Raw genomic sequence first — 17,064 nt, forward strand, 5'->3', positions numbered from 1 at the left:
CACAAGTGCTGGCGCGCTTTTTACACCTGAGTGGTCACGTGGCTCTACGTCAGTTGGTTCACCTTGATTCTAGCATACTGAAGGAGATCAAGAGGGCGACAGTGGCGTGCAAGAGAACGAGAAAGAGAAGGAAAGACAGGACAAGCAGGCGGGAAAAGATAAAAGAAGTAATAACACGACTACAAATACTACAAAGGTAACAGCATACTTTTATGACATGGCCACAATATGAAGCGCGCTTTGATTGGTTAAGCGGCCATCTTGCGGAATATTTAGAAGTAATAACACGATTACAAATACTACAAAGGTAACACATACTTTATGACATGGCCACAATATGAAGCGCGCTTTGATTGGTTAAGCGGCCATCTTGCGGAATATTTAAGAAGTAATAACACGATTACAAATACTACAAAGGTAACAACATACTTTTATGACTTAGCCACAATATTTAGCGCGCTTTGATTGGTTAAGCGGCCATCTTGCCGGGTATATATAGTTTCATGTGTTTGTCTTTCTTTTAAGGGCCAAGGTGATCGATGTGCCGTCTTGATTCATTTTTGTTGTATTCTCTTGTGGTTTAGCTGTTAATATTATCGTCGAATTAGTCCATTGATGTGTGAGTTTTCTCGTTGTGATCCAGGATACGACGACTACTGAAACAGCTGAGGAAGAGATGGGCCTGACGGGTGCCACATCAGATGATGTCGAGACTGAGTACATCAGGAACATATGTGAACAAGATATAGTAACAGGTAAAAATGGTAAAAGGCCGCCAAAAAGCAGGGCAGATTTTGTATGACTGTGAAATGTGGCGCGGAATTCCCATGACCGTGACCGGTACCGCGTCCCAGTATTTTGATTGGTAGAACAGTGATGAGGCACCGTTGTGATTGGTTCAATGAATATCGTCTATAGCGTTACCGTGACGGTACCTTGTCCAAGCATTTGTTGATTGGTAGAACAGTGGTCAGACGCGCTGTGATTGGTTTAATCAATATCGTGTCTTTCTTACCGTGACAAAAAAAGAAAAAGAGATCCAAAAATGGTATCATTTTCAGAACTACCTTCAACATAGCTCCAGTACAGTCACTGAATGTTATCGATTCTGATTGGTTGAATTTTGATTTGATTGACAGGTCAAAACCTTCTAGCTCTTCTGCGTCCACTGCTGGTCTGTGTATGCAGTAACCCAACCAAGTTCAATGACCACAGCCTACAGGCCGCTGCTGCACTGGCTTTGGCTAAATTTATGATGGTCAGGTAAGCATAAGAAGAGCAAAGTGTATGTTATCTCTGATTAGAGTACATACCATATATCGGTGAAAAAGTTAGCAAAGAAAATCGTACAAATTAGTGTAAAGTTTCGTAGGTGTACGGTCTATTGGACTTACTAATTTGTGCAAACTTGTGCACTTTCTTACAACTTTTTTTCACGGATATATGGTATACACGCTATTATTGGCTTGCAAATCTTATGGACAGACTGTAATAGCCTTAAACATGCCTTCAATTTTACTCTTTTATTATGCGCTTTCTATTTTCAGTTCTCAATTCTGTGAGGGCCATCTTCAGTTATTGTTCACGATTTCTAGAAAAGGTAAATAATGCCTATTAAGTCTACTATTTTTGATAAGTAGAAACAACTGAAGTGAGGAATTTTACTGACGTAAACTGGGGTGCTTATTATTTACCTGTAAATTCCGGATAAAAAACCGATGGTATGCAACATTCCAATCGGAAAGTTTCGGAAAACTCGTTCTTGCGATTGAAGGTAATCCACTTTTCCCGCTCTTTTTGGTTCTTTCGGTAGACGCGTGTACCATCTCTCGAAAGACAAAGTTTCCCGCTCTTTTCGGTTATTCCGATAGACGCGTGTACCATCTCTCGAAAGGCAAAGTTTCCCGCTCTTTTCTTACAGTTTAGCGAATGAATTTCCAACATGTCATTAAACCAAGTTTTATTGCAGTTCTAATATGGTGATCCGTGCTTAGTCTCCACAGGCAAACATTCGCGCTAATACCATCATAGCTGTTGGTGATCTGACATTTAGGTTCCCTAACCTGCTAGAACCTTGGACCTCTCATCTGTATGCCAGGTAGGTTAAAACAACAGACAGTGACAACGACACCAACATAAAAAAGCAGCAAAACCACCATCAGCAATTAGCAACATCAGCAACACCAACAATATCAACAGCAATAATAGCAACGTCAAGCATTGAGTAGCAACAACAAGAGAAGCAGCAGCAACAACAGCAACAGCAGCTGCAGCAGCACCAACAATAGCAGCTGTAACAACACCAACAACAATAACAACTGCTTCAATAGCAACACCCTCAACAGCAACAAAAACAGCAGAAGTAACAACACCAACAGCAGTATTGAGTTCCAAAAGTTGACAATTTTAAAACAATAAATATAGTATCTTCGACTGAACATCAGTTGCTGTTGTTTGCAGGCTACGGGAGGACTCGCCACATGTGCGTAAGAACACCATGATGGTCCTGACTCACTTGATTCTCAACGACATGGTCAAAGTCAAAGGCAACATTAGTGAGATGGCAACATGTCTAGAAGATAAGGACAAGAGGATTGCTGATCTTGCTAAGCTGTTCTTCCTAGAACTGTCTAAAAAGGTATTGCCAGGGAAGGGAGGAAAGGGATATATTGGGAGAAAGGGGTCGAAGTCAAAGGCAACATTAGTGAGATGGCAACATGTCTAAACGATAAGGACAAGAGAATTGCTGATCTTGCTAAGCTGTTCTTCCTAGAACTGTCCAAAAAGGTATAGCCAGGTAGGAGGGAGGGAAGGAATGGATTGGGAGGTAGGAAGGGGTGGAGGGAGGGAGGGAGGGAGGGAGAGATGGATGGATGGGAGGGAGGGAGGGAGGTGGGGAGGGATAAATGGATGGGAGGGATGGATGGGAGGGATGGATAAATGGATGGATGGGTAAATGGATGGGAGGGATGGATGGATAGATGGATAAATGGATGGATGGGTAAATGGATGGGATGGATGGGAGGGATGGATGGATAAATGGATGGATGGGTAAATGGATGGATGGAAGGGAGGGATGCGTGGATGGATGGATAGATGGGATAGAGGAAGGGATGGATGGATGGATTTTTGAATAGACGGATCGTAGGATTGGTGCCGGATAGCTCGATAAAAGAATGGGAAGATATAGCAACTGTTTGATAAAACTTCTCGACGGATGGTACCAATAACCGACCACTATGAAGTAATGTCCACCTTTATTCTACAGGGTAACGCTGTGTATAACGTCTTACCAGACATCATCAGTAGATTATCAGACCCTGACTGTGGGATCGAGGAAGAGCCGTTCAGGAATATTCTAAGGTAAACTTACAGTTATTTTACGAATCAAAACTGAGAGATAACGAAGATAAATTAGAAGTTCAACCGAGAACAGAATTCCTTTTAAAAAGTTTTTCTTATAGAGGAGCTAAATTATGGACTTCTGTTCCCTCACAAATCCGAACATCTTCTTCGAGGATTATTTTTAAAAAGAACTGATGTGTCTAAGTGATTTTATGTTTCTATTTAAAGCTGGTTGAACCGATAATTTATGTGTTTTATATAATGAGTTCATCTTAGTTTCTTTTTAAAGCTTTCACACATTGTTTTTAAATAGGATTTTTATTGTACGACTCTCATGTAAAGAAGTATTTTACATTTATGAAACTATCGTACTTAAATAAAGGTGCTACCTATCTATCTATAGTTACCAAGTGGTTTCGCGACAGCCATGTTGTAGGGCAGAAACAATGCAATGTTTTTAGCATGACTAAAAAAATTATGCAGAACCAGTACTGAAAGTATTGTCAAAGGGTTCATGTGCATTTTAAGGTGAAGATTTTTATGCGCTATATACAACATGACTGCTACGCAGGGACCGCGGAGCTAGAGGGTGAGGTGCTATAGGATTTCAACTTGAGCACATTCATTCAATTCTCCCATTGTGTTTCAGGTATATGTTATCTTTTATCCAGAAAGATCGCCAGTCAGAAAGCCTTGTGGAAAAACTCTGTCACCGATTCAGAGCGACAAGGTACGTACCCCTCCCCCAGAAAATATTTTCTCGCTGTTTAACTTTCATTAAATTTTATAAATAATAACTCAAGGATCAACACGCTTACAATAGACCATTTCACAGATCCCGCGGCTCAACCTCAGCCTCGTCAGTGTGTAATATATTCTTTAGAAATTGCCTACAACCTGTGAAATTTTTAAGTGTTTCAATTGTTCGTTGATGTGTAAATTCCTTTCATTACTACGGACTGTAGTCAAATTCTAAAGAATAATTACACGCTGACGAGGCTGAGGTTGAGTAACGGATCCGTGAAATGGTCTATTCCTCCACCTACCAAACAAAGCGCTTGGATGTTAAACCCATGATGGGCTCACCAGTAAAAGCTTATTCCTAAAAACTAAGGATGGTTTTCCTGTGGTAGTCTAGTGGCAGAGGGAGAACTGTTACCGAAAGGGATTTTTTTGCTACAGACTCTTCCCAGTTCCTGCTCATCCACAGGAAGCCCACTTTATTTATGTTACTATTTTACAGGTGTGATCGACAGTGGCGTGACCTGGCTTTCTGTCTATCTCTTCTTCCTTACAATGAACGAGCCATTCGAAAACTAAACGAGAACTTTGGCTGCTTCCACGACAAGCTGAGTGATGAAGATGTGCACCAGTCTTTTATGACTATCATTGGAAAGTCCAAAAAGTTTGCGAAAATAGAATTAAAGGTAGGTTAAAGCAGGCTTCCTGGAATATAAAGCGCACGAGATCTTAACTGTTTGGACACAGTCAAGGCACGGCACGGCACGGCACGTACTTACCTTGAGTATTTTACAGCCATACAAAATCTTCTCTGCGTTAAACTCCGCCCGGTTAGCTCAGTTGGTAAGAGCGTCGGTCTAGTGTGCAGCAGGTTGTTGTTCAACCCTCAACTAAAAAAGTACTCCGCAGGGTCTTAAAATATCTGAGAAGGTGCTGCCTTTTTTACATCTTCGCGTAGCTTGAATGACCACGTCAATGGCGGTCCCGTCCTGTCGCATATTCTTCATGATACCAATCTGTCTTTGCTAAACTGTAAAATCATTTTATCAGACACTGGTAGAGGAGCTAGAACAACGCATTGATGAGTGTCACAACAAAGGAATGGACGACGAAGCTGGGTACGAGCGCGCGTCCAAAGCATCAGGAATGGCTGCTAAGACAAAGAAAAGTGTTTCTGCTACACCTTCAGGTGAGTGAGCAATAAGATCGAGAGCACGAGTTTAACACCACGCCTTAACGACTAACTTTACCTTTAAAATTTAAAGGAAAATCCACTCGGTCGCGTAAAGGCGTAACACCTGCAAGAGGACGACGCAAGAAGACAGTTGACGATGACAGCGATTCAGAAGAGGATCCCGCAGCAGGCAGTAAGACAACAGCGTGTACTCCTCGAAACCCGCGGGTACGTCCACCCAAATCAGCCAAAAGACAATCCACTAAAAAGCGCAAGCAAATGCCGTCTTTTGAAAGCGATGATGACGATGATGATGTTGAATTGTTCGACCTCGAAGAGGAAGACGAGGATGATGAGGAAATCAGCGATGATGAAAATATCGAACCAAACCAGGGAAATGTTAAGAATAAGTCTTCAAAGAAGAAGGTGAAAAACAAGGCGAAAGGAAGTACCAGTACATCAAAGAGCAGAAGCATCAGGACATAGCGTTAGGGAAACCTTCGTGGTCAACTGTATATAAGACCCCTATACTAATTTTTTTATTCAATAATATCTAATCCCCTGTATACACATTTCTGTTACTGGGATACCTGTGTTTTAAAAAAAAGTGTGTCCCATTCACTCTCTTGCTGCCACACAGGACACCCAGTTAAGTAGTTTGTAGATCAGTAATGCATGACATTTGATTGCAAAAGGTTAAGATTTCTGGAGCATGTGAAATATAGTGGATATTCAATCTCTAAGACGTGTGGGCTGTAGCAACTGTGTTGATATGATTACACTGTAGTATTAAAAGTTCAATTATAAAATGTATCATTTCTCTGGTTATAGTTTGATCCTCAATGACCTCACACACTTGTTTGAAGGAGCAAGTGTGGCTTGGTTGATTAGTGTTTTGCCTGCTAAGCAAGAGGTCCATAGTTTGATTCTCAGTGACCTTACACACTTGTTTTAAGGAGCAAGTGTGGCTTGGTTGGTTAGTGTTTTGCCTGCTAAGCAAGAGGTCCATAGTTTGATCCTCAATGATCTCACACTTGTTTTAAAGAGCAAGTGTGCTGCCTGAGCAAGATTAGTTTAGTAAAATAAAGCCTCGTTGAACTTTGGTCTACCTTTGACACAAACATCTCTTGTTTATTATAACATAGCACTGGTCGTACCCAAGCTAGGCCAGAATGCACCTTGTTTGACCACTTGACACAGCTTTTTACTCGGTAATTATTTTATTTTCCAATGTATAATTATACACTAAAAAATATTTTATTGAAAAAGATCTTGCTTTAAATATTTTAAAATGTTCAGTCCAGATTACATTTAATATTTTATGGAAGACAGCGTAAAGTAAAATTGGCTTGTGTGTGTGTATTGTTTTTTTTGTTGGTTTTTTTTTTTTTTTTTTGACATTCTTGATTTGACGCGTCCGCTATTTTCCCGCCAATCTTCCGAACATGTGCAGTGCGGTCTTACCGTTTCGATGCTATTTCAAATTCTCATTATTCACTTAAATTCGCTTTAAGAAATTTAGATTTGTACGAAATAGTGTTTGATCAGACTGGTCGAATCTAAATCTACCATTCTCGAATTCGTACAATACCACTCGGTTCCTTGATTACAGACTCATTTATACAGTGTTAGCCTTATTTCAGCGTCAGAATATTCACAAGTATTAACAGTAAAGTAAAGAATGCACAACGACAACATTACAAACACTTTACAATTTCACAGACCTTCACTGAGGGAACGCATGGATATTTTACACAATAATCAAGACGAACTCTGAGCAACAGAGAACTCGAAACTGGAGTACCGTGTTTACTCGTTTAGACGCCGCCCCGAATAGACGCCGCATGTACGGTGCGGCGTTAATTTGAGGAAATAACAATTTATGATAAAGAAAAAGTATATTTCAAGTTTAAACCAGCAACGGAAATTTATTTTCTTTTAGAACATTTTAAAGTTCAAAGTGACTGTACTATTTAGCTCTTGCGTTAAGTTCTATTTCAAATTCTTATTGAATAAAGTAGTTTTTAAACGCCGCCCCCAAATAAACGCGTCCCATGGATTATGAGGAATTATATAAACGCCGCGTCGTCTAAACGAGTAAATACGGTATTAGGAGAAAGGAAGGAAAGAGAAACCAACGCCAACCAAGCACCCTGACTGAATAGCCAACCAAGTGATCTGTGATATAATAGGACAGGAATCTTTGATTTGAAGTTCGCAGAGTGGCGAGCTTTGGTTTGCCATGCCAACCAGTAAAAACCCATTGGTAATTGCCAATAGAAAGTACAATCCCATAATGAAAATATTGTTATGAACTAGATACGGACTGCGAATGAAGTAAGCAATGGCTATCACACAGCCGATCCGTAGAAGTGAGAGAAGTAAATGCAGTCCACTCAGGAACTTTTTTGCAAGGGACTTGCAGCAACACCTCCATAATGAACCTAGAAGACTACCAATGACGTCCCCAAATTGGAAGATTCCTATTAGTACCGTAGTTTGGTGTTCTTCCCAAAAAGGCGACTTGTTGGACGAATTGTGCTCCAGGGTTTTGAGGTGAACGATTTGGGCCACTGAGAGGCAATACCACGTGACCGCTGCCACTATAAATTCAGCCAATAGTAAAAAAGCAAGTCGCTTGCATCGTTTGATAACAGTCGTTACAGAGGACGAAATGGTCACCCATCTAGGATTATCAAAAGAATTTTCACTGTCTGCAAACAGCCCGTAGATACCGCTTCGACTGAGTTTGATAGCCGAAATAAAACCAAAAAAGATGCCAAGAAATGCTACAGGAAATACAATGTAGAGATTGAAAGCATTGCTTTCTTTTAATTCCGAGAGATTGTCTTCTTTAAAGTCTATGAGGATAGCTGTCATCTGAATTATGGAGGGAAGAATACAGCCAAAACCTTCAAGGAAAAAATCAAAGTCCAATGTTAGTATAATTGCATCAATGTAAACATATGATAAAAAAATGCCTGGTTTATTTGACGTTATGGGTGTCGTTTAGCCCATTTTGAAAACTGGTTGTTTAGAAATAGGTTGCCAAAGGCATTTAGTAGTGGTCCCAGTATGTGTGCATGAGGTACTCCAGTAGTCATATTGAAGAAAAAGCATAGAAACGTATCATTTAGACATTTCAGGGCAATACTCACATTTGCTTGATCTTCATAATCGAAAATAATTATCATCGTAAACGTAAGCTTAAAAAGTATTTTGCTATGCATTTCCCCTGAAAGTAATGACTACGGATGTAAGAAAGTAAACAAGCGTCCTCGGCCATTTCTCCGAGACCCCGTGTGAGGGGTAATAATAAAGAGAGGGGAAAAGGCTTTCGTACTCTACTGACTAACCTCCACCAAGACGAAACAGCAAGCTGCTTTTGCCACCAGGAAACAAAAAAACCATCCTATCGACAGTCGCCAAGGCCAACCCAGTACACAAGCCATTCAAAGAAACTAGCATATAGATGACGTAATGAGGGCATGTAACACTGAGAACCGACAAGACAGGAAAAACAGCAACCACGCCTGCCATTAGCACGAAGCTCACGATGATTGTCGGGATGAACTGAAACCATGTCTTCTTGCCCAGAAAGACCATCGCCATGGCAACTAGCAGTGAAGCATAATGACAGGAGCCTGGAGAGTAGAGTGGGATAAAGGATGTTATAACTCAGTGGGGAGGAGAACTTTAATTCAATGGAATCAGTGAAGGGATGCTGATGTTTTGAATAAAGTATATGGACAGTATCTTTTAATACGCTGTCGCTAAAAAAAAACTTGTGTAAAATGGATTTTTTTTTTTAATTTTTTTTTTTTTTTTTTTTTTTAAGGAAATCATCTTAAAAAATAGTTTTCATGCTGCCAAAAGAAAGCCAATTTTGATTCAAAACTCGGATAAGCTTCAACTTGAAGATGCATTTGTTTGACAATTTTTGATTTTTCTTTAAGGAAATCATGTTATATATAGGTTTCGTTTTGTCCAAAGAAAGTCAGTTTTGATTCAAAAAGATAAGCTTCAATATGAAAATGAAAGCGCCAAGTTACAATTCAGTGATTGAAAATGTTTTAAAGCGATATCGTTGTGACTGATCGAAGCGAGAATTTTCGAGCGTAAGCTATATTTCTAGCGCACAAAAATCCTTTAATCCTTAAGATAAATAAGCAAATGAATAAATGATGTTTTGAATTTAAGGTAACAAGACTAACAAGAGAACACGACATCAGGAATAAATGTCGGAACGTTTGATTTTTAGCTCTAGTGGTCTTGCGTTAAATTAACCTATTAGTGGGATTATGTTGGCATGGTTTTTCAGAATTAATTGCTTTCTCTAAGATCAATAAATCCCTCAACAGTTTGACTAAGCCTCGTGCCCTGTGAGCTATACAGTAGCTTTCTTTGCCTGCCCTTGTTTTCAAATCTTTGCTCGAAAAGTTCCAAGAAAATAACGATATGAAACAGGCTGCACCAGTTCAATCGGTTGAACAATTATTTTCCACTCTTCGCTCTCAAAACACAGCTGGCGATTCAATGGAAAGACCCCCTCAAAATTCCTTAATGATGATTGTAAATAACAGCAAGACAGAAATACGCCAAAATAAGAATAGTGATTATGTTTTCTAACCACAGCTGTATTAGGTAAAGTTAGAAAGATAGTAAAGGAACATTTGATGTGACGATTGGCCAGTGTTCTTGATTAACCTTGACCGCACTAAAGGATCAGTAAACCTTGGAATACCGTAATATGTTAAATCTAAATTGTAATTCTCTTTAAAATCAGTGCGTTAATTTAGTTTCTTTTGAATGTATCTAAAAAAAAGATTTTTTCTCTTAAATAAAGGAATACTCAATTCGAACAGTCCATTATTTTTCAATCAACACAGGTGTAGATTTTAGGTATATTGCTTCTACTTAACGAGTAGAGTTAAAAATGATACTATCAGTTTATTTATACATAGAAAGAAAGGCACTCCGAATGCGCTCTATATTCAAACTCCTTGGAACAAATTTTTTGGCTGAATTAGACACTATAACATAGTAACTGGAATGTACAATTATACGACCCTTTTTGTCACGTGCCTTAGGATATTTATTTTTAAATATCGTATGTGTTGGTGGGTCATTACCACGGATACTTCATTCTTATGTTACATAATCTGTGTTCACTAAAGTCTATTTACGATATTGTGAATTGAATATTTTACTTTGCGAGAAATTCCCTACGAATGAAACTGAAAGTGATAACGTTTGAAGGCCATAGCTTTTATTTCATAATCTTAGAAGCGATTAAAAAACACCAGGCTAATTTTTGATACGTAGGGAGCATTGCTTTGATAATCACAGTAGTCCTTATTTTTCCCATAGGTATCTCACAGTAGGTCCTAAGCCCTGCAGCATTTCATTGAAATTAGGAACAGAAACCGTTTTCCGCTTAGATAGTCATGAAACCAAAACATCCTCTACGCCAACGCGCGCTTGTATATCTTACAAAAAAAGATACCAGTACATGCATACTCACCCAATATTTGCAAAACCTGGTCTCCTAAAACTCCCCTAAAAAATGCCACGCTTATGTAGATAGAATTGAATGAAATCACACAAGCAAGACCAATGAGGAAAAAGTACAGCTTCTCGCGCAAAGAAAAGTGCGAATTCGTTGGTAACCTGCTGTACGGAGCAAGAGAAAAACCCTGAGCATTCTTGAGAAAGTCTTGACCCAACAAATCGTCAGCGCTGATATAGAGGTTAATGGGAATACTATCTGATGTCTGTGTCGTTGTGGAAGCCCTGCTTTTGATGCTACTGAATCTATCAGATGACACCGAGGTTGCGCGAACTGAATCCATCGTCCCTGTTTCTTTGTAGTTAACGTATTTAATTTCCGAGCCATCAAATAAAATGTACCCTGCATTGATCTTGTCAGATTTAGATTCTTTTCTTTCAACGAAATCAGTACTTGTCTCATAACTTTCTGGTATTACTGGTAGCTTAAACTGATTGTACATTTGAGGAATAGTGAATGTTAAACTATTGTCGTCGGAAAGCTCAGAGCATGTGTCTTCGAAATCATCTTCTGATTCCTTGGTTTCTCGTTCTTCACTATCACTGAAAGTCTCGTGGAATCTGATACTTTGATCAAGATTGTCGAGTGCCTCTAGTTCTTCATTCGTAAGTGAAGGAAAAATACCATCTTTAAGCTTGGGTTCAAAAGTACTCATGGCTTGTGCAATACGCCTCACAATAATCTAGTGACAACCCAGATTTTGAATCCACAGACTTGGAATAAAGAAAGGACTTTCCAAATGACTGATCAATAATCTATTCCTTTTACATAGCATCATAACTGACTTTTTTCAATACCATGAAGCCAATTAAACATCTCTATAATGAAGTTATGAAATTTAGACGCGATTCTATATCATCTTGCTTGGTTTCCTGGTGATGAATAAGACATTCGTAGGTTGCTAATGCTCACAAGTGTCAGAGGAGTTTACTCTCCTAACGATAAAAACTTCACTTTGCTCCGTAGGACATGACAGGGTACGAATTGAATAGCAGACAAGACAGCACCAGGACAGCATGACATCCAATTTGAATAAGACAATAAAATGAATAATAGATTTCTTTTATCTACTAATACGTTTGTCAATCCTGAACTCAAATTCAACTGATTTATGTAAGAACTATGAGTACGTGGATTGATGTACCTTTATGTTAAACCATCTAGTCTCGTTTTTTTCCAATTACTTTAGTGGCAGCAAAGTGCTATTGTATTTGTCTAATTTATTGCCTTCGTTCAAGCGAAGCGGGATCATAAATCACTAAAGACATTCTCCCACCAGACTAAACAGCGTTAAAAATAACTCAAACAGCTTACATGCAAATAAAAAGATCTAATTCTTTGATGGAAAAAAATACCTTTAAAAATGCAAAAACAGCTTGCAACAACATCGAGAAAACAAATTCCAATGTCACCAAAAATTTTATTGCAATGTGCAAATATTTCACAGAACTGTCAGAAAACTCTTGACAGATTTTTTTTTACTAATCAATAAACGGCATACTTTTCTCTTGACAAATCAATTAAACAAAGTTTATTTATAGTAAATGTGTTGTTTTGATAAAGTTATTTTATATATTTTGTCTCATTTTTTCCTGTCTTGTACTGTACTTTACAATTTGACCAATAAATTAAACGTGTGACTGCACTTTATCACTAGGCTGCTTAAAGATCATGCCAAGTGATATGTTCAAGCTGTGTTTTGTTTTTTGTTTTTTTCGTTAAGTGTCGATCAAAAATAGATAAAGCTACAAAAAAAACACAAGAGTGAGTAAGTAAGAGCAACATCAATAGAATCGATAGAGAATCCTATACACTTTTTCAAAATTGCAGCTTGGATCATTTTTTACATGTTTCAAAATGTTTTGTCTGATGTCGCGATTTTTAAATATGCATATGTAAGATGTTGTTCACCATTTTGGAATAATTTGCATCAAAAACCACAACCTTTCACTTACATCAAGTAAACAAATACCGTGGTTTCTGACCAAGGTCTTCAGGCAATCAGCAACATGAATAACAAATTAAAAACATCTTTCGATTCATAAGTAAATCAGTACGCACTAGAACTTTCTATTCCCGACCCTGGAGGTGACAACAATTACTGATAGACAGACACCTCACACGGAGGAGAATTTCAGATCTAATGGAGAATTAGATGACACAACGCATGGAGGATGATACATCTCATGGAGATGGATGACACGCCTCAGGGAGAAGGATGACACACCTCAGGGAGAAGGATGACACACCTCAAGGAGAAGGATGACACATCTCAAGGAGAAGGATGACACACCTCAGGGAGAAGGATGACACACCTCAGGGAGAAGGATGACACACCTCAAGGAGAAGGATTACACACCTCAGGGAGAAGGATGACACATCTCAGGGAGAAGGATGACACATCTCAGGGAGAAGGATGACATGCCTCAGGGAGAAGGATGACACACCTCAGGGAGAAGGATGGCACACCTCAGGGAGAAGGACGACACACCTCAGGGAGAAGGATGACACATCTCAGGGAGAAGGATGACACATCTCAGGGAGAAGGATGACATGCCTCAGGAAGAAGGATTACACACCTCAGGGAGAAGGATGACACATCTCAGGGAGAAGGATGACACACCTCATGGAGAAGGATGACACAACTCAGGGAGAAGGATGACACACCTCAGGGAGAAGGATGACACATCTCAGGGAGAAGGATGACATGCCTCAGGAAGAAGGATTACACACCTCAGGGAGAAGGATGACACACCTCAGGGAGAAGGATGACACACCTCAGGGAGAAGGATGACACATCTCAGGGAGAAGGATGACACACCTCACGGAGAAGGATTACACACCTCACGGAGAAGGATTACACACCTCAGGGAGAAGGATGACACACCTCAGGGAGAAGGATGGCACACCTCAGGGAGAAGGACGACACACCTCAGGGAGAAGGATGACACACCTCAAGGAGAAGGATGACACACCTCAGGGAGAAGGATGACACACCTCAAGGAGAAGGATTACACACCTCAGGGAGAAGGATGACACACCTCAGGGAGAGGGATGACACACCTCAGGGAGAAGGATGACACACCTCACGGAGAAGGATGACACACCTTAGGGAGAAGGATGACACACCTCAGGGAGAAGGATGACACATCTCAGGGAGGATGACACACCTCAAGGAGAAGGATGACACACCTCAGGGAGAGGGATGACACACCTCAGGGAGAAGGATGACACATCTCAGGGAGAAGGATGACATGCCTCAGGAAGAAGGATTACACACCTCAGGGAGAAGGATGACATCTCAGGGAGAAGGATGACACACCTCAGGGAGAAGGATGACACATCTCAGGGAGAAGGATGACACACCTCACGGAGAAGGATTACACACCTCACGGAGAAGGATTACACACCTCAGGGAGAAGGATGACACACCTCAGGGAGAAGGATGGCACACCTCAGGGAGAAGGACGACACACCTCAGGGAGAAGGATGACACACCTCAAGGAGAAGGATGACACACCTCAGGGAGAAGGATGACACATCTCAAGGAGAAGGATTACACACCTCAGGGAGAAGGATGACACACCTCAGGGAGAGGGATGACACACCTCAGGGAGAAGGATGACACACCTCAGGGAGAAGGATGACACACCTCAGGGAGAAGGATGACACACCTCAGGGAGAAGGATGACACATCTCAGGGAGGATGACACACCTCAAGGAGAAGGATGACACACCTCAGGGAGAAGGATGACATGCCTCAGGGAGAAGGATGACACACCTCAGGGAGAAGGATGGCACACCTCAGGGAGAAGGACGACACACCTCAGGGAGAAGGATGACACACCTCAAGGAGAAGGATGACACACCTCAGGGAGAAGGATGACACACCTCAAGGAGAAGGATGACACATCTCAGGGAGAAGGATGACACATCTCAGGGAGAAGGATGACACACCTCAGGGAGAGGGATGACACATCTCAGGGAGAAGGGTGACACACCTCAGGGAGAAGGATGACACACCTCAGGGAGAAGGATGACACCCCTCAGGGAGAAGGATGACACACCTCAGGGAGAAGGATGACACACCTCAAGGAGAAGGATTACACACCTCAGGGAGAAGGATGACACACCTCAGGGAGAGGGATGACACACCTCAGGGAGAAGGATGACACACCTCACGGAGAAGGATGACACACCTTAGGGAGAAGGATGACACACCTCAGGGAGAAGGATGACACATCTCAGGGAGAAGGATGACACATCTCAGGGAGAAGGATGACATGCCTCAGGAAGAAGGATTACACACCTCAGGGAGAAGGATGACACATCTCAGGGAGGATGACACACCTCATGGAGAAGGATGACACATCTCAGGGAGAAGGATGACACACCTCAGGGAGAAGGATGACACATCTCAGGGAGAAGGATGACACGCCTCAGGGAGAAGGATGACACATCTCAGGGAGAAGGATGACACGCCTCAGGGAGAAGGATGACACATCTCAGGGAGAAGGATGACACACCTCAGGGAGAAGGATGACACACCTCAGGGAGAAGGATGACACATCTCAGGGAGAAGGATGACACACCTCAAGGAGAAGGATGACACACCTCAGGGAGAAGGATGACATGCCTCAGGGAGAAGGATGACACACCTCAGGGAGAAGGATGACACACCTCAGGGAGAAGGATGGCACACCTCAGGGAGAAGGATGGCACACCTCAGGGAGAAGGATGACACACCTCAGGGAGAAGGATGACACACCTCAGGGAGAAGGATGGCACACCTCAGGGAGAAGGATGGCACACCTCAGGGAGAAGGATGACACATCTCAGGGAGAAGGATGGCACACCTCAGGGAGAAGGATGACACACCTCAGGGAGAAGGATGACACACCTCAAGGAGAAGGATGACACACCTCACGGAGAAGGGTGGCACACCTCAGGGAGAAGGATGGCACACCTCAGGGAGAAGGACAACACACCTCAGGGAGAAGGATGGCACACCTCAGGGAGAAGGATGGCACACCTCAGGGAGAAGGATGACACACCTCACGGAGAAGGATTACACATCTCAGGGAGAAGGATGACACATCTCAGGGAGAAGGATTACACACCTCACGGAGAAGGATTACACATCTCAGGGAGAAGGATTACACATCTCAGGGAGAAGGATGACACACCTCACGGAGAAGGATTACACATCTCAGGGAGAAGGATGACACACCTCAGGGAGAAGGATGACACGCCTCAGGGAGAAGGATGACACACCTCAGGGAGAAGGATGACACACCTCAAATAGAAGGATGACACACCTCACGGAGAAGAATGACACACCTCAGGGAGAAGGATGACACACCTCAGGGAGAAGGGTGACACACCTCAGGGAGGATGACACACCTCAGGGAGAAGGATGACACACCTCAGGGAGAAGGATGACACATCTCAGGGAGAAGGATGACATGCCTCAGGAAGAAGGATCACACACCTCAGGGAGAAGGATGACACATCTCAGGGAGAAGGATGACATGCCTCAGGAAGAAGGATTACACACCTCAGGAAGAAGGATGACACACCTCAGGGAGAAGGATGACACACCTCAGGAAGAAGGATGACACACCTCACGAAGGATGACACACCTCAGGGAGAAGGGTGACACACCTCATGTAGAAGGGTGACACACCTCAGGAAGAAGGAAGAAACAACTCAATGAGGATGACACATGGAACTCATGGAGGATGACACATCTTATGGAGAAGGATGACACAACTCATGAACAAGGATTAACACATCAGGGATAAGGATGACACACCTCAGGGAGATGACACACCAGGAGGATGGTACAACTCATGGAGAATGCAAACTTCACGGTGATTGCACACTTCAGGAAATGAGATGGCATCGCATTCCCAACCAAATTTACTGTAGTCCGAAACAGAGAGAAGATTTTGTGAGTTTTTGGACTATTTTTCTTTCCGCACCTCTCAAAAGTGTTTTCAAAAATGCAGAAGGCATAGCATCAGGTAGTTGACGTTTTTTTTGAAATTAAAATTGCAGGTTTAAACGCGCAAATTTATTTGCGCACTTAAACTGTTCTTGTACACGTGATCCTGTCTCCTGAATAAAGCCGTTTCTTATGCCATTATTCATGTGCCATAACAGGATTAACCTTCCATTTAATATAGAATAAGTGATACGACTATTGTATTTATTTAGTCAATCATTGTTCGCT

At 41.6% G+C, this 17,064-nt stretch overlaps 1 protein-coding gene and 1 pseudogene across 1 annotated transcript; one reads left to right on the top strand and one right to left on the bottom strand.

Moving 5' to 3' along the window:
* LOC148911217 (condensin complex subunit 1-like) overlaps positions 1-6,073 on the top strand; it is a 6,779-nt pseudogene extending 706 nt beyond the window's left edge.
* Positions 6,074-6,461: 388 nt separating this feature from the next.
* On the bottom strand, positions 6,462-11,900 carry LOC148911218 (uncharacterized). The gene is made up of 3 exons (XM_089029818.1): positions 10,785-11,900; positions 8,617-8,904; positions 6,462-8,172 (listed from the first exon to the last, which is right to left on the bottom strand). Exons 1-3 carry the CDS (start codon positions 11,482-11,484, stop codon positions 7,370-7,372), a joined length of 1,791 nt encoding a protein of 596 aa, XP_088885944.1. The 5' UTR covers positions 11,485-11,900; the 3' UTR covers positions 6,462-7,369.
* Between the last annotated feature and the right edge of the window lie 5,164 nt (positions 11,901-17,064).

This window comes from Actinia tenebrosa, unplaced genomic scaffold (genome assembly GCF_029948245.1).
Source record: "Actinia tenebrosa isolate PJP-AT-01 unplaced genomic scaffold, QUT_ActTen_1.0 PGA_scaffold14__42_contigs__length_11649687, whole genome shotgun sequence".
Classification (NCBI taxonomy): domain Eukaryota; kingdom Metazoa; phylum Cnidaria; class Anthozoa; order Actiniaria; family Actiniidae; genus Actinia; species Actinia tenebrosa.

What these genes read in the sequence shown, in the direction of transcription:
- LOC148911218 (XM_089029818.1), bottom strand. Translation starts at nt 11,484, where the DNA reads ATGAGTACTTTTGAACCCAAGCTTAAAGATGGTATTTTTCCTTCACTT. An exon ending in CCAGGTTTTGCAAATATTGG is followed by an intron (nt 8,905 to 10,784) that starts GTGAGTATGCAT and finishes TCTACTCTCCAG; the next exon opens with GCTCCTGTCATTATGCTTCA. An exon ending in GCTGTTTCGTCTTGGTGGAG is followed by an intron (nt 8,173 to 8,616) that starts GTTAGTCAGTAG and finishes TTTTCCTTGAAG; the next exon opens with GTTTTGGCTGTATTCTTCCC.